The 24,508-nt window shown below is 32.7% G+C and overlaps 3 protein-coding genes across 4 annotated transcripts; 2 read left to right on the top strand and 1 right to left on the bottom strand.

The window, feature by feature from the left end:
* The first annotated feature begins 838 nt into the window (after positions 1-838).
* On the top strand, positions 839-9,860 carry LOC114375508 (dynamin-related protein 3A-like). Of its 2 annotated transcripts, XM_028333303.1 has the most exons (20): positions 843-1,618; positions 2,266-2,548; positions 2,638-2,666; positions 2,770-2,871; positions 2,995-3,063; positions 3,149-3,208; positions 3,843-3,956; positions 4,128-4,176; positions 4,326-4,432; positions 4,669-4,761; positions 4,930-5,022; positions 5,106-5,243; positions 5,527-5,640; positions 5,758-5,853; positions 5,944-5,986; positions 6,454-6,602; positions 6,684-6,830; positions 8,162-8,214; positions 8,311-8,410; positions 9,125-9,860. In XM_028333303.1, the coding sequence occupies exons 1-20, from the start codon at positions 1,250-1,252 to the stop codon at positions 9,395-9,397; spliced, it is 2,481 nt and encodes an 826-aa protein (XP_028189104.1). In that variant the 5' UTR covers positions 843-1,249; the 3' UTR covers positions 9,398-9,860. The 2 variants fall into 2 exon arrangements, 1 of the variants encoding a protein (XP_028189104.1); XR_003658773.1 differs by lacking the exon at positions 9,125-9,860 and having other exon boundaries at positions 839-1,618; positions 6,684-6,867; positions 8,311-8,329.
* Positions 9,861-11,232: 1,372 nt separating this feature from the next.
* Positions 11,233-13,841, top strand: LOC114375644 (coiled-coil-helix-coiled-coil-helix domain-containing protein 10, mitochondrial-like). Its single transcript, XM_028333476.1, has 5 exons — positions 11,233-11,366; positions 11,776-11,817; positions 11,965-12,036; positions 12,152-12,318; positions 13,400-13,841. The coding sequence occupies exons 1-5, from the start codon at positions 11,333-11,335 to the stop codon at positions 13,496-13,498; spliced, it is 414 nt and encodes a 137-aa protein (XP_028189277.1). The 5' UTR covers positions 11,233-11,332; the 3' UTR covers positions 13,499-13,841.
* Positions 13,842-14,921: 1,080 nt separating this feature from the next.
* Positions 14,922-17,365, bottom strand: LOC114375643 (gamma-glutamyl peptidase 5-like). Its single transcript, XM_028333474.1, has 4 exons — positions 16,962-17,365; positions 15,656-15,811; positions 15,359-15,526; positions 14,922-15,265 (listed from the first exon to the last, which is right to left on the bottom strand). Exons 1-4 carry the CDS (start codon positions 17,268-17,270, stop codon positions 15,164-15,166), a joined length of 735 nt encoding a protein of 244 aa, XP_028189275.1. The 5' UTR covers positions 17,271-17,365; the 3' UTR covers positions 14,922-15,163.
* Positions 17,366-24,508: the final 7,143 nt, after the last annotated feature.

Genomic DNA, 24,508 nt, shown 5'->3' with positions numbered 1-24,508 from the left:
ACAGTTTTAATGAGATATTATGATTTTGCAATTTTGAGATATTGAATTTTAATTGTGTCAATTGACTTCATTATTCTTTTTCTCTCATATTTATTTTTCATTCAATGTTGTTTTAAAAAAAACAATAATATACTACCAGCATCATTGACACAACAATTAAGTCAATACCATCAAAGCGTATCTTTAGATCATTGTAATTAAAATATTATATATATTTTTTAGTTGATACATTATATTTATTCAATACTCATGTTTGGCTGGCTACCATGTGAACTCAAAATTAGATAAAATAATTTAATTGTAGATAAGAGAAAATTAAAGAGACCCATTATTAGTGTAGTTATTTTAAGGATAAAATATGTTTGAGGTGGTGTAAAATTTAAAAAAGTATTAATTTTATTTTCATAAAAAAATTATAAAAGTAAAACATATTTTTATATGCTTTTTAGAACAAAGTTACAATTAAGTATCAATAAAAATATATTTTATTTTCACAAAGATCAAATTAATAAAAAATTTCAAAATTAATACCTTTCAAATTTTAAATGATCTTAAACATAGTTTACTCTTATTTTAAAAATATTGATTAAAACACAAGTATTTGTTCGAATATATAGTTTTTTTAAATACGAGTACAACAAACAGACATTACATTTACTGGTACGTTTTAATTTTAACAAAAAAACATAAATAATGATATATATTTATGTTTAGTTCAATAAACAAAAAAATGATCTTGAAAGAATAATTTTGCTTTTCTTTTTTATTCACTTTTGTTTGGTTTCAAATTTGAAATTTTGATGTCGTCCCGAACACAGGAGGGCAAAATAGGGTTTAGGCTGTGTTGTGTTGTGTCATGTGTGTGACGGTGTGAGTTGCCCCTTCTTCCCCAATCCCCACTCCTTTTATTATTATTTTATTTTATTTGTTCCCGTCGGCGTATATATTAACCTAGTTAATCTAGCGATTGGTGGTCACGCAATTTGGAACGGAGAAGGCAGCACAGTACTACTCGAACGAGCTTAAAGGCCCACACACGCAACGCAAATCGCACCTCTAATATCATTCATTCATTTCCATTTCAACCTTTTCAAACGCCAACGCAATACAAATTGAAATTAGAATAGACGCTAAGGCAAAGCCAGGCATACACAACAACGTGTGCGGGAGTGAGTAAGCCAGTCCCCCATTTTTTTCAAATCAAAACCCTAGCTAGGGTTCCTTCCATCGATCCATCGATCCATCGATCATGGCAGACGAGGTTCCTTCTCCTCCCGCAGCATCTGCAGCTACTGCTCCTCTTGGTTCCAGCGTGATCTCCCTTGTGAACCGCCTTCAGGACATCTTCGCCCGCGTCGGAAGCCAATCCACCATCGACCTCCCCCAAGTCGCCGTCGTCGGCAGCCAGAGCAGCGGCAAGTCCAGCGTCCTCGAAGCCCTCGTCGGCCGCGACTTCCTCCCCCGCGGCAACGACATCTGCACGCGCCGCCCCCTCGTCCTCCAGCTCGTCCAGACCAAGCGCAAGCCCAACCTCGACAACAACGACGAGTACGGCGAGTTCCTCCACCTCCCCGGCCGGAAATTCCACGATTTCTCCGAGATTCGCAGGGAAATTCAGGTCTTTCCGCTGCCCTACTCTCTAAACTTCTCATGTTTAGCTTTTACACGTGCTTGTTTGTTTTGCTTGCGTTTACTGTGTATTCAACACTGCTTTCCCTATTGTGGATGGGAGAAAAGAATCCTTAGCCTCGATTGGGCAAATGAGGAGGGTGACCCCTTTCAATCATGAAGATTATTTTCTCTAAGTGATGAAGACTAGCTTGGAGCTTGAGCTTGCTTTTCCTGTTCACCCACTAACAAAACACCAACCCCTCACTGCCACATTAACCATCACTGGACTCAGTTGAACTTAGGTGCGAGTGTGCATATGTTTCAAGTTTAGAGACTTGATCCTTTGACATTAGTGAAATGGAGTATAATTGAATGAATTTTCAGGTATATTGTTTGCTGATTTGACACTCTAGCTTTGACTGTAAAGTCAACGTTATCATCATATTATTAATAGTTAATACTGTCTTGATTTATTTTGGTGTTTTAAGCTTAAAAAGCAGTTGAATTTGAGATTTCCATTATTTGCGATTGCATCTGTGTAGATGTAATGTAATACTCTTGATGGCAATGTACGGATAAGGTATGTGGTCTACTAGTTTAATACTCCGCCCCATCTCTCTATTGACTTGTATATCTTCACTCTCTTTTCTGCAGGCTGAAACTGATAGGGAAGCGGGTGGGAACAAAGGTGTATCAGACAAGCAGATCCGACTTAAGATTTTTTCACCAAATGTTCTTGATATCACACTGGTAGATCTCCCAGGCATTACGAAGGTTCCTGTGGGTGACCAGCCTTCTGATATTGAAGCTCGCATCAGAACAATGATCATGTCATATATCAAAACTCCCACCTGTCTCATTCTAGCTGTCACACCAGCTAATTCAGATTTGGCTAATTCAGATGCTCTTCAGATGGCAGGGATTGCTGATCCTGATGGTGAGTTTTTGCTTCCATGTCTCTGAAACTTAAATCTTTTCACACCTCTCTAATTAATTGGTTTTTAAAGTTTCTTGTATCTGTTGCAGGTAATAGAACAATCGGTGTAATCACAAAGGTGCGGTATACTCTTCTAGCATTTTAACTGACACATATTTGTGAATTTTGTTAAGCTGTTGCCATGTTCTGACATTGTTAGGCATTTGTTATTTGGAATGTAGTTGGATATAATGGACAGAGGTACTGATGCCCGGAATCTGTTACTAGGAAAAGTTATTCCTCTCCGACTTGGTTATGTAGGTGTTGTAAATCGCAGTCAGGAGGTAATCACACTTCACACTGTACATAAGGGTATTTTTCAAATGCAAATAAATATAAACATGTACTTTGCTCAATTGACATGAAGGTTAATATGCAATTTTTAATTTATTGTTTCATCATATTAGGATATTCAAATGAACCGGAGTATAAAGGATGCTCTTGTTGCTGAAGAGAATTTTTTCCGCAATCGTCCTGTAAGGAAGTTCTTATGCATAGTTAACAGTAGTTTTTTTTTTTTGCTTATATTTACTTTTTTTTATCTATTTATGTTATTCATAGGTATACAATGGTTTAGCAGATAGTTGTGGTGTTCCTCAACTAGCAAAGAAGTTGAACCAGGTAGAGTCTTCATGACGCTGAAAACACAAAATAGTCTTCTGTAAGAAATTTTACAGCTTGTTATTTAGGGCTTTCAGTTTCCCTTACTCATGCAGAGTTAAAGTCTGCTTCTGTCTTCACACTTTTTCCTTCTTTTCTTTACACTATATATCTAGGTTTATCCTTTGTACAGAGGCAGTCAAAATCATTTAATTATATCCTTTAACTATAGGAGGGAGTTTTCAAAGAAATGTACTTAATTATTTCACCTTCAACGTTGATTTGTGGTGGCTTTGAAATTTTTCTTTGAATAATTGGTATCATCCTTTGGAAAGGGAGGGGAGGAAAGAGATTGAAAGAATGGGCCTTCTTTTCTTTTTTGTCCTGTGAAAGAATGAACTTTATTTGTTGCTTGGGTCTGTTAGGGATAAATGAGTTTAAAGAGTGTATGAATATGGCCAAATTATAACTTTCTCATAGTAAAGGCATATCATGTTAACATTGAAGAGGGAAAATTTATATAGTTTTTGGACAGAACCGAATTCTTCCAAATCCTGTGAAAGATTAAACCATTATGAATTCATACCAGGATCAAGGTTTCTGGACTAATATATGCCAATATGGCATGTGCATTTGCCTGTTCATATTTTTGCAGATTCTGGCACAACATATAAAGGCTGTGCTACCTGGGCTGAGAGCACGTATAAGCACTTCACTAGTTGCTGTTGCGAAGGAGCATGCAAGCTATGGAGAAATCACCGAGTCCAAGGCATGTGTTAATACTGGGATGCGTCTTGGATGTCCCTATGACTTGCTAGATACTTAAATAGTTAAATATACTGTATAACTATTCTTCTTATTGTGTTAAAGAAGCAGCGATTTTTCTACTTTGGCTGGAATTTTTCCCTATATGTTATTTATAGTTGTTCATCTCTGACAGGCTGGTCAGGGTGCACTTCTCCTGAATATTCTTTCAAAATATTGTGAAGGTACCTAACTATCCGGCCATCTAGTTTCTTATCTTTATTCATCATAAACTTGTCTTTTCTTTTCCTTTTGTATTTTTTGACCAGTATTCCACATATTGTTACCTTTCCCAATTAAATGCTATCTTCATTTTCCTTCTTTTGGAAAACAGCGTTCTCCTCCATGCTTGAGGGAAAGAATGAGATGTCTACATCCGAGCTATCTGGTGGAGCACGAATCCATTACATTTTTCAATCCATCTTTGTCAGAAGTTTAGAGGTATATAATGCTGTATTTACATATGATAATGTTAAAAATATGCCTGTTCTCATGCTACACTTGAATTAAAGATGGAAAGTGAACAGGCTATAATGAATCCATTAGTCCTGTCAACTTTATTGCATTTCTTGGATGGATATGCGATTACCCAATCGTTTATATGGCGTTGAGTTTTAAGCAATTGGCAAAATGTGCTAATTCCTTGCCTTATTGTTTAACTTAATGCTATCATGCAGGAGGTGGATCCGTGTGAAGACCTAACTGATGATGACATCCGTACTGCCATACAGAATGCTACTGGGCCCAAATCAGCATTGTTTGTTCCAGAAGTAGGTCTTTTTACCTTTCTTTTTAAAGAAAAAGAAGACATAGAAATTATATTTAGAAGTTTCTTTAGTTGATTTTTGTAAATGCTTTGCTATATTCTGTGAATCCAAATTTGCATAAAAAAAATTCTACCCTAAAACATGTTTATCCATTTATTTTCGTGTAATCAGGTGCCATTTGAAGTCCTTGTGCGAAGGCAAATATCGCGTCTATTGGATCCAAGCCTTCAATGTGCCAGGTTTATATATGATGAATTAATAAAGGTAGGAACATGGCTTTAAAAGTTTGTCATCTCTGCTGTCTTGCTTTATGAAGAATGTGCCTAAACAAAATCCCTTCTCTTCAGATCAGCCATCGCTGTATGGTGACTGAACTGCAGCGATTCCCTTTCTTGCGGAAGCGCATGGATGAAGTTATAGGGAACTTTCTACGAGAAGGCCTTGAACCCTCAGAGAACATGATTGCGCACCTCATAGAAATGGAGGTATTGCACTAAAATGAGTTTACCTATTTTGCTTGTTTAGTTGCCTGAGTATGGCTTGGGGTGCTGTCTTATCAGAACATTGGTGAACAGTCTCTCTTCAAATAAAATGGAAAAATCATTTCAATTTAAGATCTTCATAAGTTTTTGGTGTCTAGTAGGAACCATTGACATGCCACGAGTCTGTCAGTCAGCTTATTCATATCAATTGTGATGGTCAGTCTATTAGAGTGAATAATCAATTTCAATGTCCATGATTTCTTATTTGAACTACTCAATTATGCAGATGGACTACATAAACACTTCCCACCCAAATTTTATTGGTGGAAGCAAGGCATTAGAAATAGCTGCGCAACAGACCAAGTCCTCTAGGGTTGCTATACCAGTTTCTAGGCAAAAGGTATACTTGTTATGAGATCTAATTCCAAATATGCCCCATATTTTTCATTTGAGATATGTATTCTTATTTGTGTTGGCCTTTCTTTTCTCTTTAAATTTTCTTATTAATCTCCTATAGGATGCTCTGGAATCTGATAAGGGATCTGCCTCTGAGAGAAGTGTGAAGTCTAGGGCTATTCTAGCAAGACAAGCTAATGGAGTAGTTACTGATCCGGTTTGTAATTGTGTATTGTTTAATTGACATGAAATTTTCCTTAATATCTTACTGTTATTACTCAATTCTTATGATACAAATGAAAAACAGGGTGTCCGTGCTGCATCAGATGTTGAAAAAATTGTACCCTCTGGTAATTTGTATATTCCATTGGCTTAAATATGTTTGAGATCCCCAATATATATCCGATTTTTGTTTTGAATTTTCGTTGTTCTGAGTCCATGATATATTAAAAGTTTTGTTCCTTGTCCCTGCAGTCAATTAAGTGATAACGTGGTACCATCCTAACATATATTGAAAGAGCCGTTGAGATAATGTCACATCATCACTTAACTCACAACAGGAACTTGAAACAAAACTTTTAATATATCAGGGATTCAAAACAACGAAAAAATTTATCAAGGACTCAACAAAAATTGGATATATATCAAGGACCTCAAACATATTTAAGCCTATTCTATTTAATGTTTTGGTTCATTGCATTTATTTTATTATGTATTTGTTTTGGTGTCCAATCTTAGTCTAGTGATTTTGGTGTATCAATGGGCTTTATTATAATTTCAAGATATTTACTTTTTTCGATGCTCAATATTTTTTCAGGAAACACTGGTGGATCAAGTTGGGGTATCTCATCGATTTTTGGTGGAGGTGATAGCCGTATGACTATGAAGGAGAATATAGCTAGTAAACCACATGCTGAACCAGTTCACAGCATTGAGCAATCAATCTCTATGATCCATTTGAGAGAGGTATTTATGTGTCACATTTATCATCACTTGATCAATATGTTCCATAGGTATAAATTTCATAATGTGCTTTGGTTTTTGTAGCCACCTCCTATCTTGAGGCCATCGGAGAGCAATTCAGAGACGGAAGCTATTGAAATAACTGTGACAAAGTTGCTTTTGAGATCATACTACGGCATTGTCAGAAAAAATGTTGAGGATCTTATCCCCAAAGCAATTATGCACTTCTTGGTACTTTACTACTTCATATCCTTGTAGATTTTTTAAGGTATATAAATCTAAAAGTAGTCATCTTTTGCTGTCTTTTATGTTGCATACAGAAAATTAGGGTGTGTCTGATTGTGTTTTTGTTTTTAAAAACGTAAATCATGTTTCAAAAACTATTTTTTTTAGGGAGAAGTGGGGAAAGATGTGAGTGTAACAAAGAACATTAGTAATAAAAAACTAGAAGTAGAAAACCAAAATAACTTCAAAGATTTCTGATTTTTTTTCCTTTTAGAAACTAAAGAGATATTGGTTTTGAAATTACTTTTAAAAACTACACTTTTGAACCAAGTTTTTTTTTAAAACCAGAAAAACAATTTTCAAAACCCGGATTGAAACATGTTCTTATATGCTGCTTTTCTTTGTCCAATTTATAATGAAAACCGTAGAGAGGTGTCTACACAAAGTTGTGTGCACTATACCAATAAACAACAAACACAAATCACTTTAAATGCTTAACAATGGTACAATAATGTATGTGGGTATTTTTTTAATATAAAATGATTGTATGTCAAAATAAATAATTCCTGTCTATACAAGAATCTCTGGTTTTTAATCTAAATGACATTGTCTACTAGATCTGATGCATAAGCATAGTGTCTCCCAGTGATGGATCTAGAAACCTTATTGGGGGGGCTGAAAAAAAACTTCCTTTATAATTGTTTAAATGTCTAACTTTCATTAAATAATAATTTTTTAAAAATTTACTATTTTTACACATAAAATTGAAACTAATTTTTATATTAAATGATAATAACAACAAACACACAACTAGTTTTGCACAATTTTACACTAGTTATCACTTTAAACATTTCAATTAAACAACAAATACAACTAATTTTACACAATTTTGCACTAATTAATCTTAACCATTATTATAATAACAACATACAAAATTAATTTTATACTAATTCATTTAAAATATATGTATATACATGAAAAGTTCCCAGAGATGGGGAGGGGGCTCGGTCCCCTACTGCCCCCCTCTAGATCCGTCTCTGGTGTCTCCTACAGAAAATGGTGAGTTTGCTTAGTATGTTTAAATCGAGGTGTTATTCGGTAGGCATATATTCTTTTGCACAATTGCAAAGCAACATGAGAAATTGTGATATCTCATCCATGAATATATGAACTATGCTGTTCACCTTTTTGAAAGAGAGCAGGTGGGATGTTCTTTTGCTAATGTTCTTGATATTTGATTTTGATTGTGTATTCTGCTATTTATTTTGGAGTGGTTGAGAATTTTATGCATTCACTAAATACTATACTGATGACTGTCTTTTACTAAATCATATCAGGTAAACAACACCAAGAGAGAGCTGCACAACGTCTTCATTAAAAAGCTATACAGGTAATATATAGTGGTTGTGGCATGCTAATACATTCTGATGTATACTTCTCTAATGTTGATAGCTGATTGTACTTTGTATGTTAAAATTCAAACCAGAGACAACCTGTTTGAAGAAATGTTGCAAGAACCTGATGAGATAGCTGTGAAAAGAAAGCGCTGTCGAGAACTTCTCCGAGCTTATCAGCAGGCTTTTAAGGTGGACAGTCCTAATACTTTTTATGGGCAATGTCTTACCAATTTTATGTGTTATTTGGCACATTTGTTTATATTTTAACTAAATTGGTTGCTTTATCATGGTGGAGATATTCTCAATCTTTGTTACTCTTCTAGTTAGAAGAGTAGGTTATCGCAAGAGGTGACAAACAAATCCTACCCCTAATAATGGCCAAAATTAAAAGTTATGTGATTTGTTGAGAAAGTTACCTCACTTTTTTTTAAAAAAATCTTAATTAATTATCCATATAACATCTAATAGTTCAGGATTTGTTCCTCACTTTCCCAATAAGCCACTGCTCTAAAGAGAAATTTGGTTCTTGATTCTAATTGATGACTTCTGACAATATTTGGTCCATGTATTGTCTTACCCATTTATTTTCTTTGAAGCATTGGTTTTCTGTGAATAGCGAGGGTTGTAGGTTGCAACATGATGTGACACTTTTCTAAATACATTTTGTGGTTGCAATATGACGTGATGCTTCTTTTCTACATGCATGCTTTTGACTTGTCACTGATGCTGAGTCGATTTTATTCTCATTACTTTCATTGTATGTGGTTCAATATTTATTTATTTATCTAGGCTTTTCTGTCTAAAAATACCTGTAACAAAATATAGACAAAGTTCCAAAAAAAAACTTCATATGTACCAATAACATATAGACACTGTTTAAGAACTGTATTTTGTTTTTGGTAGGACTTGGAGGAACTGCCTCTGGAAGCTGAAACAGTTGAAAGAGGATACAGTTTGCCTGAAACATCTGGTTTGCCTAAAATTCATGGATTACCAACATCATCCATGTACTCTACAAGCAGTTCTGGAGACTATTATGCAGCTTCTCCGAAGCACTCTAGGTCAAAAAGGTCTTCCCATTCTGGGGAGCTGCAATCACCATTGCATGCCAATGCAGATTCCAATGGAAGTGGAAGGCCATTCATGTCAGGTTTTTATCCCACGGTGGATGCATGAGCTATAGGTGAATGAGCTCATTGGTGGAAGTAGTTTAACTCAAGGCATTTTATTCATTTGATTACACTGCAACTTCCGGGATTTAGAATTCTGCCTCCCGGAGCTGGACTGCATGAAATTACTCTATCTAACTAAAATGGTGTTGAATGTTGGTCACTGCTTTCTTTACATATGTTCACTTTTTCTTCTCATAAAGCATTGACATTTTTTACAAGGCTCCAGAGAAAGAATAATAGGAGCAGGTGATTGTTAACATTTTTGAGAATCGGCTTTCTATAAATTCGTGTATATGACCTTATTATCTTTTTTAGTTAGTCAGATATCTTTGTCATCAATAGACAATTATGTAGTTCGAGAGTTTTTTTTTTTTTTTTGGTTGAATTGGCTGTGTGAATTTGCAAGTAATACTGAACTATCAAGTTTAGATAAAATGTAGGGATTTCCCTTGTGATTGTTATTGCAATTATTATATTTAGATGAACTTAATTAAACGCATAAGTTATAGTTCTTATTTAATGAATTTAACTGAATAGGATTCACGTAATTTTCATTCAATAATAAAATTATATTAAATATAATAAACTAGTATACTACTAATAAAATTTCTCTTATAAATTCGAAGAAATTCTTTTACTCTTACGCTTGTTTCATTTTGAAAGTAATAAAAGTTGCATGCGAGTTTTCTTTAAAAAAAAAATGCATGAGTATTGGACCTCATGATAAAATTAAGGCTAAATTTCTAAGCCTGCTTAATTTGATGAAAAAACTGATTACGTAGTAGCATGAAGTATAGAACTCTTGCTCACTAAGCAGTTTAGTATAGAAATTTAGAATGTTCTGGTAAATTAAAACATAAAATTACACAGTTTATTGTTTATCAATTTTTTTTTAATGACTTATTATACCGAAAGATGTGGCATGTGAAAGGGAGATCTACTTGCCAAAAAATCAGTATATCCAAGTTAAAATATATTAATAATATAATATAATTACCCTTTTAGTGAAGAAGAAGCACAAACTTTTTGAGTTTGTTTCGATTTTTCTTTCAATGAATAAGTTTGTTTCGAATTTTTCAATTTTTTTTACATACTAAAATCTAAATATATACAATGGTTTTTAAATACTTTTGTGACAATTAATTTTTATAAAACCATTTTTATTGAATTTTTCATAATTCAGTTTTTCTATATTTAATTTTATAGAAAAGGCTTACCAGAAAAGAAAAGAAAAAATTCTGTAAAATTAAAATGGCAACATTTTAATTTGAAGACAATAATTTAGGCCATGTTGGATTAAAGTTTTTTTTTTTACAAATGTTGGATTAAAGTTAGGAATGTATTTTGTGAATTCTTATGCATAAAATGGAGAAATAAGAATTTATTACTTTGAGAGCAAAATCACTTTAATTCTTTCAACTGAAATCCAAACATATATAGTAATTATTTAAAAGTGCTACTGAAAGAAATGCATTATATGACTGCATTTGAGAATTGAGTGAGATGTGAAAGATATATGTACTCAGCACAAATAGCTAAAAGACAAATAGTTTTTTTAAAAGGAAAAACAAATAGGTTTAAAAAACTAGAAACCAATGAGTATTGGGTTTATCATGTCAGAGTATAAATAAATAGTAAAGGATTAATTTAAAGATTTGTTATCAATTCTTTTTTTAAGAAAAAAAAAAACTTTTTCTTCTCCCGCAAGAAATAATCTACTCGGCACAACGTGAATACGTCAAAATCCCAGAAAGGGACCAATCAGCACCCGCCACGTCTCGCACCAGCCGTGACCTCATCAAACAATTGAAGCTATAATTATAACGCATGAAGTGCAACAGTGTTCTATGTTGTTCAACATTCACATTCACATTCAAAATCTAGAACAGCATCAGAATCAATCAGCATATTCTGTCTTCTTCTTCTTCTGAAAACAAAAATGCCTCGCGGTGGTGGCGGTAGCTCCGGTGGCGGTGAGCCTCTTCATCTCTTCCCATCCATTTTTTTTTATTTATATGCATTATTTATGTTTCTCTAGGCTTGATTTTTTACTTAATAAAACATTCACTTTTTATTTTTTACTTTTTGTAAAATATTCTCGGTTTTGTTGGTGGCTGTGTTGAGTATGTTATGCGATGTTTATGTAAAATTGTAAATCAAGCTTTCTTTGGCATGTTTACTTTTGTTGCTTCCATGATATATTATAGCCATATAGGATCATAATTGAAGAATGCCTTTAATAAGTGTTAGTGTTAGGAATATTTAACAGTTAGAACTTCAAAGAGATTATATTGGACGAACAATAGTATAGTAACATGGATTTTGCATTGCAATGCCCTTTTCTGGTTATATGAATCATAGAGTCATTGCTTATGTCTGCAGGAAGATCTGCTCATTCAGCTCGAAGTCATGCTTCACGGCCAGGTGTGAATGAATATGATAGATGAATAGAATGTATCTTTTGAAAACGCATCTAGTTATTTCAATTTTTGTCTTTCAAGTTTCAACTAGTAGTAACTGGGGGTTTTAAATTATTCTGCTGATTTGCCTTATATTGATGTCTTGGTGAAGTTAACCATGCTCCACCTCCAGCTCCTGCTCAGAGTGACAATCGTGGATCTCTCTTTGGGACTGTAGCTGAAGGTATGTCATTAAACATGACTGTTCCATCTGCTATATGAAACCTATCATTATAATTTTTCAAATATTACTATATACTTTTCTGGTACTGAATATGGTTTTTTTTTTTTTTTTCTAGGATTGGCTTTTGGTTCTGGAAGTGCTGTGGCACACAGGGCTGTGGATTCTGTATTCGGTCCTCGAACTATTCAACATGAAGTAGCAGCTACTGGGCCTCCTCCTGCTTCTGCTGCTAATAAGCTGGGCGGTGATGCATGCAATGTTCACGCAAAGGCTTTCCAAGATGTATGTAGTTCTCAAGTTCTGTGTTTTTGGTAGATACTACTAAGGTCTTGTTTGTTTACTGTTTTCAAAAACAGTTTTCAATTTTCTAAAATTTGTTTGCACATTTAAAAGTGGTTGTCTCTTGACTACATTTTTCTTTTCTAAAAGTTTCTCCCTCGAGTACTTGAACAAAACACTAGAGGATACCAGAAGAAGAGGATGAGAAATATTTCCCAGTTGTTTCTGGTTTTAAAGTGTTTTAGAAACAATTTTCAAAACTTTTAATAGTTTTTGGATGAGAAATTGATTGTTGAGTATTGTGAAATAGATTTAAAAAACAGTTTTAAAAACAAAACAAAAAAGTGAAAGAGAATCAGACATGTCCTAAATCTGCTAATAACTCAGTATTTTAGTATCAGAAGCTGAACTGAAACATACAAAGATATCTCCCCATATATGATGTAATATCATTCACTAACCCTGTAAGCTATAGCAGCTTGAACAGGTGTGGGAGGGACAACTTATCTTTCCATATTTGAATAACAGAGTAACAGATTCTCAAGAAATGTAGATATGATAGTTTTCTTGAGAAAGGAGAATGTAGGTATATTGAACTTTGAGAAAACCCTTTATTTGGTCTTCCAAGGTTACATGCATCACCCCATTAGTCTTTACAAAACTTTAGTCACCATAGTCCCCCAAATATTTTAATCTTTTACCCATTAGTTCCTCTAAGAAGTAAGAACTAAAATATCGCCATTATTTTTCTGGGATGAGTATTAAGCTAATAAGCTATATATATCATTGTATGGAATCATGCTTTGAGTTTCTAGCTGAATTTGTTGATGTTGGCTGACTAGAAGCAATTTTTTAGCCTCCAAAGTAGTAATTTTCTTTATGATAGCCGCCAGTTTCAGTGGTACAATGCCCTGCTGTTCATAGGCTATTGTTAGGGGGAGCCTTTATATAGAAGTATAATATTGTCCCTCGACGCTCCTATATAAACCAATCTCGGCAAAATTTTATTTTCTATGTACATATTATGTTATGTTACGTGTTTTCTAAGATAATATTACTTAATATGACGTTCAATTGCTTGCAGTGCCTGAACAGCTATGAGAGTGACATTAGCAAGTGCCAGTTTTACATAAACATGCTAGCAGAGTGCAGAAGAAATTCTGGAGCCACATTGAGTGCATGAACATGCTTGCTTCATTTGCTTTGCCTTGCAATGGTATAGCTTTGGAGTTTGCATTGGAGTCCAGATGTGTCTCATGGTTAGAACTACGTTTTTTATGTTACTAAGTATTCCACATTGCTAATTAATAAATCGGTTTTGTCCGATATTTGTCCCAATATAATTACTGTGAATCTAATGACTCCGAGTTTGCATTGGAGTCCAGATGTGTCTCATGGTTAGAACTATGTTTTTTTTGTTACTAAGTATTCCACATTGTTAATTAATGAATCGGTTTTGTCCGATATTTGTCCCAATATAATTACTGTGAATCTAATGACTCCGAGTTTGCATTGGAGCTCAGATATGTCTCATGGTTAGAACTACGTTTTTTTTGTTACTAAGTATTCCACATTGCTAATTAATAAATCAGTTTTGTCCGATATTTGCTCCAATATAATTTCTGTGAATCTAATGACTCCAAGTTTGCATTGGAGCCCAGATGTGTCTCATGGTTAGAACTACGTTTTTTTTGTTACTAAGTATTCCACATTGCTAATTAATAAATCGGTTTTGTCCGATATTTGCCCCAATATAATCTAATGACTCCGAGTTTGCATTGGAGCCCAGATGTGTCTCATGATTAGAACTACGTTTTTTTTGTTACTAAGTATTCCACATTGCTAATTAATAAATCGGTTTTGTCCGATATTTGCCCCAATATAATTATTGTGAATCTAATGACTTCGAGTTTGCATTGGAGACCAGATGTGTCTCATGGTTAGAATTATGTTTTTTTTATTACTAAGTATTCCACATTGCTAATTAATAAATTGGTTTTGTCTGATATTTGCCCCTATATAATTACTTGAATCTAATGACTCCGAGTTTACATTGGAGCCCAGATGTGTCTCATGGTTAGAATTACGTTTTTTTTTTGTTACTAAGTATTCCATATTGTTAATTAATAAATCGGTTTTGCTCGATATTTGTTCCAATATAATTATTGTGAATCTAATGACTCCGAGTTAATATGTTTAAATTACCTGGTTGGGCACCACATACAATAACACAAGAAAATAATAAAATAAATTTTAGTAACGAACGCTGGAGCCTGGAATTCAAGTGCATTTTTTTTTCGAACATTCAATTCAAAAATAATTTTCGTTTTTTTTGTTTGTAAGTTACGACGTTAAAGACAAAAAGGAAAAACTATTCGATTGAAATTTACTCTGAAGCAATATATTTCTTCTCTGATTATTAGACTTTACCCAAAAAATATCCAATACATTATTAACTATGAGATGACTCCTTGAGTTTCACTTTCACTATAACATTAGGAAATTTTGTTACTTAAAATTTTAAAACTGATAAATCAAAACAATTAATCAAATTAATCATTCGCTGGCAATTTAAACAAGTACTACCCTTGGAGAGTACTAAAGTCTAGGAATTACTAATAGTTAATTGAATTAGAATGAAGAAATTAGATAATTCTTGTGGAATACCGGGGCATTGACTGCACCCATAGTCATTGTTCATAATGGATACCAACCTAGCAATAGCATGGCTAACATTAGGCAAAGGCCACACGCAGCCCAAGTGTTGCTTCTTCTAATTAATAAAAACCCTCTTACACAATAATAATATCTCAAAAATATTATTTGTCTATTCATATTGAATTGTCAGTCACAATCGACCCTTTAGAAAATCAACGCACAATCTTTTCAATATCTCTTTATCTGGCTCTTGCGATGCCGCCTTAACCTTTGCATCCACAGCAAACGCTTCCTGATATTCCAAAACATCTATGGTAATGAGTAACCATTAATTTCATTCGAAAAACCAAAAGAAACAAGCTTAATGCAAGACAAGGAAAATGACCTGGACCAAATTTCGCTGAATAATACGGTCAATAAAGAACAAGAGAAGGTCATAGGTGAATTCCGGGTGGCCTTGGATGCCAAACATGTGGTCTCCATAGCTAAACATCTCAACTCCAGTCATTTCTGACCAAGCAATCACCTCTGCTTTTGGAGGGAGCTCTAGGATCTAATTTCATTTATACAATTAATTCAACATACCCAGTTTAATTTAATGCTATATACTAGTATCATAGTTCTAAAAAATATAATAATGTTGGAAGCTATGAGTATGTTTAGATCGAAATTACACACTTACCTCATCCCGGTGACATTTGTAAATGGAAAGCTTTGATGGGAGCTTAAGAGATGAGAAAGCCAAGGGTAAAGATGATGACACGTTTATAGCTTTAACACCAATGTCCCAACCATTGGGAGAGCGACCCACTTTTCCTCCCAATGCACGCCCAATTATCTATTTACACATAATGTGAAGGTTGTCATTGGATACAATAAATCATAAAACAAAAGCCATATATACCTACTTTATGAGAAAAGATTGGGACTTTTTTTTTATAATATAACACCGATTATATTTATGGGATACCCTGATCATTGCTTAAGCTCTAGTATATGCTACACACTTTAAAAAGATTTTGATGTCATAAAAAGGTGTCAAACACGCTTTAAACATATTATTAAATATGTTAATAAACATTTTTATACTATGTATCCATGAACAAGCAATTGAAAATAATAATTAAAAAAACTGAAAATGATAAAGCAAAAATCAACCACCGGAAGTCATCAAATGATTAAATTGACAAATAAATCCCATTGATTTTTAGAGGTTTAAATTCGTTTTAAGTAAACGAATTGCATCCTTATCCTGACTTTATTTTCTCCTTTATCAGAACGCAGGCTGACCACAAACTTTTTGTTTTGGTAGGACCCAAATAGACAAATATTTCCACACATAATGGAATATTAATTCAACACAAAAGTCCACATAATATATTTTTAGCGGTCCTGAATACTTCTGCTTCTGCGTACGAAATACGACAGGACTCAGAATAAGTAATCCTCGATCATTTCATAAGTATATTAGTATATATAAGACTTAAAGAGTTAAGACCCTCCGAATTTAACCTAAATTCTTTTTATCCCAGAATGCAAATGGGTCCACCAAAACTTTCCAACATCTATGGTCCAGAGTAATAGGACATAGCATCGACAACATGTTTCTTCCGACGGACTGGACCACACATCAATAATGAAAATCGTGTCCACCTTTCTAAAATCTCTAACTCAGCTTATTTGTTATTTTTTTAATACAGTTATTTGTATAATTGTATCCTCTCGTTTGTACATCTCTAACATGAGACTTGTCTTCAGTACTATGTTTTTCTCTCTCAAGATTTTAAAAACTAAAATCGGCCAATCGATAAGCCCCCGTAATAATATACATGTTCCAACTAGATAAAAAAAAAGAGAATAATAATTGAGACGATGGCAGAGCAATGAGAGAGGCGAAACTAAAAAATATAGAAGGGGTGGCAATTAACTAATGAAGATCCAAAGGATGATTGATAGGGATGTGAAGTGTTAAGCATAAGGAATTGAACCTGGTGGCCAAAGCAAATGCCAAGGATCTTCTTGTGCATGGAGTCCAATTTGATAACGAGAGCAATGAGGTCAAGGATCCATGGGTCATTGGCATGTGCATCATAGCAGCTTCCACTGATGACAAAGCCATCGTAGAGAGGCAAGTCATGCTGCTCCGGGAACTCTCCTTGGACGAGCTTGTAGAGGTCCCACTTTTCCTCTTGCTCTTGGAGCAACTTCATGAATACCCCATAGGTGCCTCCGTGCATCTTCACCAAGTACTCCGAATCCTCACCGCACATCAATAGCGCATACCTCTTCGAACCCATATCCTCTCTCTCTCTCTCTAATTATTTTATGTTAGTCACACAGAGAGAGAAACCCCAGGGATGCCTTTCTTTAAACTTCAAAGGCTTATGCCCATATATGAAACTGCCCACGTTGGGTCCCTTTTATTACAACACTGTCCTCTCCTCACTATTCTATTTACTAGTATTATCATATTCTCTTAGTTTCTATCCATTTTACTCACATCGCTATCCATCCGCATTACGCGTAGGAACTACTGTTTTCATGCGCGTATTCCAAGCTTCGGCAACAAGATGCTTTAGTCTTGCGTCTTCTTATTATTTGACGTGAAAGGATATATTAACGCGGTAACAAGATTCGATCCAAACTCCAGCGTGTTAATTGCTCAGTGTGGCTGCTCCATATTCCTTCAACTCATCCATCGCCCTCTCCCTCATGCTTTATTCGCCACAATCAAAATAGACTTGTGCAAAAAGGACAAGAATTTTAGCTTCTTTAGTAATTAAAGAGGAAAATATAAATTATTTTTTTTCTTTTCCAAATTAAATCTTCATAATATTAGAGAAAAAATAATCCTTTTTCATTTTCTTTTCCTTAATTAATCTTCTCTCCAACCCGATACATACTGAAAGACCAAGACAAAGAGGAGACTTGAGCCGTTCAAAGGAAATATGGAAAGAAAATTGCTATAGTGCTATCCCATGGTAGTGACTTTACTTCACGCATCCTGATACTTGGACTATAGATATGCCGTATGCGTCTCGCAAGATAGATGCTCTCTCAACCTATTATCACTCTCCATTAGAAACAGATTCCACGCCACAAATTACGAAACTATTAATTTCCTCACACCTTTATTCACAAGAAGTAACATGGAAGTAGCATAGGAGTACATTAGTCTCTGAGTTAATGAAGTGAATTTTCAGGTCAATAAGTTCGTGCTTAAATGAACTTACATATCACCTTATATAATTTATGAGTTAAACGGATGGTTCATAGACTCAAGTTCATATACCTTATTACACTATATGATTTTGATGGTGTAAAACAATCCTTTTTTACAAGACTCAATTTCAAATAAGTCATCATTCTCATTTTGAAGCCCCTAGTCATGAGATAAAATCTATCGTGACATAACTCATTAACTGCCGAGTGTTCTAGAAGTTTTGGCACAAAGGATGTGAGCTAATAACTTGTATTCTTTTCTGTTGAGTGTAAGTAGCACGGTGGAATTTAGGTCAAATGACCTGTGGCCTGTTTGCTTTGCCATCTCATCACGCTGTCTCAAAAACTTTACAAGTTATTAGAAGAATTTGTGTTTATACAACACTGGTTAATAGTGTGTTTGGATTAGATTTATGATGAGAAATAATTAAGTTTTGTTAATAAATATTTGTTTCTATATTTTTATGATTTTGAAAAATAGAATTGATTTCTGGTGTTGTCCAAATTCCAAACATACTACAAATAAACTTAAAGAAGTTAGAAGTTAACTGTAAATACTTATAAAATATTATGACTTCTTTGAAAACCGGTTTGACCAGAAACAGGTCAACTATCCGTCCAATATTTCTTGAAAATCGATGCATCATAAAATTGATTAAAAATTGATAAATCCGATGGTTTAACTGATTTATTTAAAATTGTTTTTTTATTTCCAAAATGATTACCACCATTTTGGTTTTTTTTTTAAAAAAATATTATAACTTATGAGACTTGTAAGTGAAGTTTACTTTTTTATTATTATTAATTTATGTGTATTATGTTATTTTAAAAATATTTTATTAATATCGATCCCGAAGTACTTTCACCGATTCCATAACCAGTTCGATTATGCGAACTTTCAATATTATACTACTAATTTTTAGGATGACACTATAAAGATAAGTTTTAAAAAATAACTGATGAAGCATTTAATTTAATTTTAAATGTTTTAATAAGTATTACTAATTAAAAACACTCATTTTTAATTATTAAAGTATTATTTAATTACTCTCTCTGTTTCATTTTATTTTGATGTTTTAGTAAAACAAAAATCATTTAAATTAATTGTCATTTTATAAAATTAACGAAACATTAAATATTTTTCATAGAATAATTTAATCGGCGTCGTTGTTAGTGTGTAATACATGAGAAAAAAATAATTATAAAAAGATAAATGACATTCATATATTTTATGAAATCTAAAATATTAATTTATATTTTTTGTACTTATATCAAAACCTAAGGTATATAAAATTGAAAGGGGTGAGTATATTTTTTAATAGTGAAAGCGAGCTCCACGTGAGTAAATGAGCAAGGACAGACTGCGACAACATGTTTAATTTTCCGTGAATGGCTCACCAGTCACCACGTTTCTGTGGCTGCATAAAGTTTTTTTTTTTCTTCTTAAAAATATTATATAACAAAATATACTTATATTTCTTGAATATTTTTTCACAGTTACACATAATATTTTGAATGTTTAAAAATATTACAGTATTCTTATAAGATAGGATTATTTTAGGAGATAAGAGAAAGATTGTTGTAAACGTTAAATATGAAGATATTGTGTGCAATAAAAAAAATCACAGAAAATATTAATAAAAAGATAAATTCTGACATGTAAGATATCAGTTGAAACAAAACTACAAAAGTGAGACGCGTAATAAAAATACATCTATTTATTAGGTATTATTCTTACTTTCTTTAAAAAATAAAACATATTTACGGCAGAATTAAATAAGATAATATTTTATATTTAATCTTTTTTAAATGAAAGATGCCTACTAATTAGGTGTCATTATTTTTTAACGTGACACCCTCAATCCCTCTCATATATATTAATAAGAAAAAATAAAATTCAAATATTAATTAAAAGTATTTTTAAAACACATTTTTTTTACAAGTCTTTCAAAGGGGAAAAAGACTCGCATTCATTTTCTTCTACCTCATATTCAAACTTGTCCAAATAAATAATAAAGTATTCTCGACTCAAATAAAGTCGCTTAAGCTTCATACAATTAATATAGAACCTATATCCTAATGTCACATCCTATCAGAGCGTTGTGTTCTCGTGTCCTCTAGCATGAGGTCCTTCATAGTCATCCACCTATTCATCTGCTCCCTCGAACACAAGTTCAAGATCATCACAGGATCCAAACACAACAACACACATGGAGTGAGTTATCACATTCCTAGCTAATAGAGAAACAAGACAATTAAATATGCATATTATATAAATGAGATACCACTTGCTTAAACATATTTCACGTAACTTCATCACTTCGTCATTCAAAATTCACTTTTCAATCATCAATCACATTACACAAGAATCTCACACTTCGATCAAGAAATAATAACACATCAATCAGCAAACATATGCAACAGTTATGCTAAGACTCAATCCTATATGCAATGTGGTACCATGTCAGTGAAAAACCACCCTGGGACGCTTAGGAGTACATAACAAGACACACCACACCATGGGTTTGTCAGGTCACTATCACTAAGTAAGATCATAGGGAGACTAGTCAGGGTCACGATGTTTTGCGAGAATGTTCTAACCATATGGGATCAACATAGGCTTAAAGGAGCACTCAAACCCGGTGACCCCCAAAGCCTACACTCCGAAGAGTCCGTCAGGGCCTCTCCCTCCTGATTCAGGTCCAACCCCTAAAATAATTTTTGCATGCAGACACTGTTCATGAATTATACAATACCAACGACCTTACACTTGTGTTTTAAACACGTTCAACACAATTGCGCTACGATTTAACACTGGTTCCTAAATAGGAAACCTACATTTTCTCTTTAACACTGCTCATCAATGCTTTTCTCAAGATAACGATGGTCGGGTTATTGTACAATTCATAGCTTACAACACAAGTGATTTCACATCAAGTGTTAACTACACACTCATCCACAACTAGAACTCATTCACAATTTCACATCTCATAGTGTCACAATCCACCATTACATGTTTACACGTATCTCACAAAGTAACACATGTTCAACTTTACACTTATACTCAATCTCAATAACAATATTATAATCTCAAAGTAACATGTTATCCTACAATTCATCACATACTCACAATTTGAATCATCATTTCATATCCTCAATATAACAATTTATATAAAAGACTATCACAACATGAGGACTAAAACCCCTCAAATAATATTACACAATTATATCAAAATCATAGGTCAAAATATACAAATATCAAGAACACAATTTATCAAGCAATTTTCATTAGGACATCAATATTTTATTTGTAATCATAAAGGAAAAATTGCAATTTAACAAACATCCAAAAATAAAATCCTCTAAGGATCCCTACACATGTTCTCACTAATCCCCAACTGTGAATAACTCAGCACTTACCTCTAAGCGGACTCACGTGTCTTCCGATAGCGATAACAGCATCTCTAGCGATTTCCTAAGATTCCTCAAGTTTCTCCTCCGATTGCTCCGATAGAGTTCCTAAACGTCAGAGAAACGTAAAAGAGATTGAAGCCTCCATTTAGACTATCTTCATGCGATTCCTTTTTCTCTCTCTACGAACATCATCTCGAAAATCCCAACAGTAAAAGCGTGCGCAATTTAATTTCGAACAACATATCCAAATTTCACAATAATCCAACGATTAATGAAACCGGGATCATAGTTATACCAAAACAGCTCTTGGTTTCTGCGGGAAAGAAAAAAGCTACAATGCGAAGGATATTTATCTCAGTTCAAACATGATATCGAAATTCCCAACGGTGAGAATGCTCGGAATTGGGTTGCGAGCGTGGTGCTCAAATTTCATGACGATCCAACGGTGAATGAGTCTGAGATCATTGTTTTTCTGAGACAGGTTTGGCTGTAGGAAAGAAGAAAAGGTTTTGAGAGGAGAAGGGAAAAAACGAGAAAAAAAAAGAGACAACGTCAGTGTGAAAACTAACCTAACACTATTTATAGCTAGGTTTACTCTATTTATTTATTATTTTATAAAAATAAACTCTATTTTATTCTCTATCAAACAAATAAATAAAATACTTTTTTATTTTCTCTTAAATCATTATTTTAATTAATAATTATATTTCTTTATTTATTTATTTATAAAATCTCATCATTTTTCTAAAACTCTATTTATTTATAAATAAAAATTATTTTTTTAAATTAACTTACGAAATAGGATGTTAAAATATCAAAAACTAAGGTATATAAAATTGAAAGGTGTGAGTATATTTTTTAATAGTGAAAGCGAGCTCCACGTGAGTAAATGAGCAAGGACAGACTGCGACAACATGTTTAATTTTCCGTGAATGGCTCACCAGTCACCACGTTTCTGTGGCTGCATAAAGTTTTTTTTTTCTTCTTAAAAATATTATATAACAAAATATACTTATATTTCTTGAATATTTTTTCACAATTACACATAATATTTTGAATGTTTAAAAATATTACAGTATTCTTATAAGATAGGATTATTTTAGGAGATAAGAGAAAGATTGCTGTAAACGTTAAATATGAAGATATTGTGTGCAATAAAAAAAATCACAGAAGATATTAATAAAAAGATAAATTCTGACATGTAAGATATCAGTTGAAACAAAACTACAAAAGTGAGACGCGTAATAAAAATACATCTATTTATTAGGTATTATTCTTACTTTTTTTTTTAAAAAATAAAACATATTTACGGCAGAAAGTTCTGTACAAACAAAAATTGATGATGACAAATTACTTGCATTTGGTATTTTTATGTGTATAATATACATCCTTTTAATAAAAAAAGTCTGTATAATATACATAAACAATATAAATTAAAAATATTTGTATTAATATTAACAAACATTTCACAAATAATAACAAATTATTTTACTATATTATTTTTTATATTGTATTTTATTAAAATTAAATAAGATAATATTTTATATTTAATCTTTTTTAAATGAAAGATGCCTACTAATTAGGTGTCATTATTTTTTAATAAGTAGGTGTTTTCCATTTAAAAAAAACTTATTCGTTTTTTAAATATTAATATCATAAAAAAATATAATTATTATTTACGAAATATTTATTATAATATCCATATTTTTATTCTAAATTTTGTGCTAAATATATTATGATATTATTTTATTTATTTTATTATATCATCAATTTTATTATTTATATTCTTTAAAAAATGAATGTTTTGTAAGAATAATAAAAGATGTTTAAATGAAATCTAAAATCAAGGCAGGTGACTAAGTGAGCATGTTAGCTTTGCTCCTAATCTTTCACTTACAGAAATGTTAGAAATAAACTTTCTTAACAGCTTCTTTTATTAATGAGTTCTATATTTCATGACTCTTTTCTAGATTTATAGTTTTTAATATATTTTGACAACAACAAAAAAATGTGTTAGAAAATATATTCTCAGTACTCCTCTAAAATAATAAAAGAGATCTAGAGTGTGTTTTTACTGATTAATTTGAAATTTTAAAATTCAAGAAGCTGATCTTGAAACAGAATTTTGATCACTGAAAGAGGCGTTTTGTGGCTCTGGAGTCCAGAGTATAAATCCAGAGAAAAAGTCATATGAGACTTTTCTTATTTGGTCACGAGGCTTGACTTGTTGCAAATGATATGTAATATTATTGGGTTAAACTCAAGTGATAAAATGGCCTGAATATGTCATTAAGTCTTGTTAAGAATATTGCTAAGCAAATTAATAAGCAATGAAAAGTAAGTAAACCAAAAATAGTATCCTCATGCACCTAACTAAATTTAATTAATGGGTACATCTTTTTGGCAAATTATCAGTGTAATTCACCTTGATTGTTTTGAACATCAAAATATTATTATTTGGCACCTAGTAAGAGATAAAAGAGAAAAAAAATATAAATATAAATATAAAAAGTGATATGATATGATAAAAAAAAAATAATGTTAATGAAACTTAGAAAAATGAGATATTAAAAAATCGTACAAGTGCGTTGGATTCCTAGTAGCACCCCAACTTGCAAGTTGATGTACATATGCATGCGTACAATAAATTTTCATTAAGTATAGGGACCCCGCGAATATGGTTAGAAACACTAGATTCATGGTGAAAGTGAGATAATTTCAATTGCCTCGAGTTATAATATACTCACTACCTACCACTCATGGTATTTCATTTTGTATATTAGAATTAGAATTTTTAAGCGGTTTCAGATTAAGAAAACTAATTTTTTGGTGTTATTTTATTTACAATAGTTAGGCAAAAATGTTACATATTATAGTCAAAGATCGTGATGGACTGTAT

The sequence above is a fragment of the Glycine soja genome, chromosome 11 (genome assembly GCF_004193775.1).
Source record: "Glycine soja cultivar W05 chromosome 11, ASM419377v2, whole genome shotgun sequence".
NCBI lineage: Eukaryota > Viridiplantae > Streptophyta > Magnoliopsida > Fabales > Fabaceae > Glycine > Glycine soja.
The sequence above is the reverse complement of the archived record's forward strand: the minus strand, read 5'-3'. Positions and strand labels throughout refer to the sequence as shown.

Excerpts from the sequence above, each read along its gene's own strand:
- LOC114375643 (XM_028333474.1), bottom strand. The coding sequence starts at position 17,270 with ATGGGTTCGAAGAGGTATGCGCTATTGATGTGCGGTGAGGATTCGGAG. Across the intron at positions 15,812-16,961 it reads GCATTTGCTTTGGCCACCAG|ATAATTGGGCGTGCATTGGG; the intron begins GTTCAATTCCTT and ends ATGTGTAAATAG. Across the intron at positions 15,527-15,655 it reads ACAAATGTCACCGGGATGAG|ATCCTAGAGCTCCCTCCAAA; the intron begins GTAAGTGTGTAA and ends AAATGAAATTAG.
- LOC114375508 (XM_028333303.1), top strand. The coding sequence starts at position 1,250 with ATGGCAGACGAGGTTCCTTCTCCTCCCGCAGCATCTGCAGCTACTGCT. Across the intron at positions 3,957-4,127 it reads GAGAAATCACCGAGTCCAAG|GCTGGTCAGGGTGCACTTCT; the intron begins GCATGTGTTAAT and ends CATCTCTGACAG. Across the intron at positions 4,177-4,325 it reads TCTTTCAAAATATTGTGAAG|CGTTCTCCTCCATGCTTGAG; the intron begins GTACCTAACTAT and ends TTTGGAAAACAG.
- LOC114375644 (XM_028333476.1), top strand. The coding sequence starts at position 11,333 with ATGCCTCGCGGTGGTGGCGGTAGCTCCGGTGGCG. Across the intron at positions 11,367-11,775 it reads TGGCGGTAGCTCCGGTGGCG|GAAGATCTGCTCATTCAGCT; the intron begins GTGAGCCTCTTC and ends TTATGTCTGCAG. Across the intron at positions 11,818-11,964 it reads AAGTCATGCTTCACGGCCAG|TTAACCATGCTCCACCTCCA; the intron begins GTGTGAATGAAT and ends GTCTTGGTGAAG.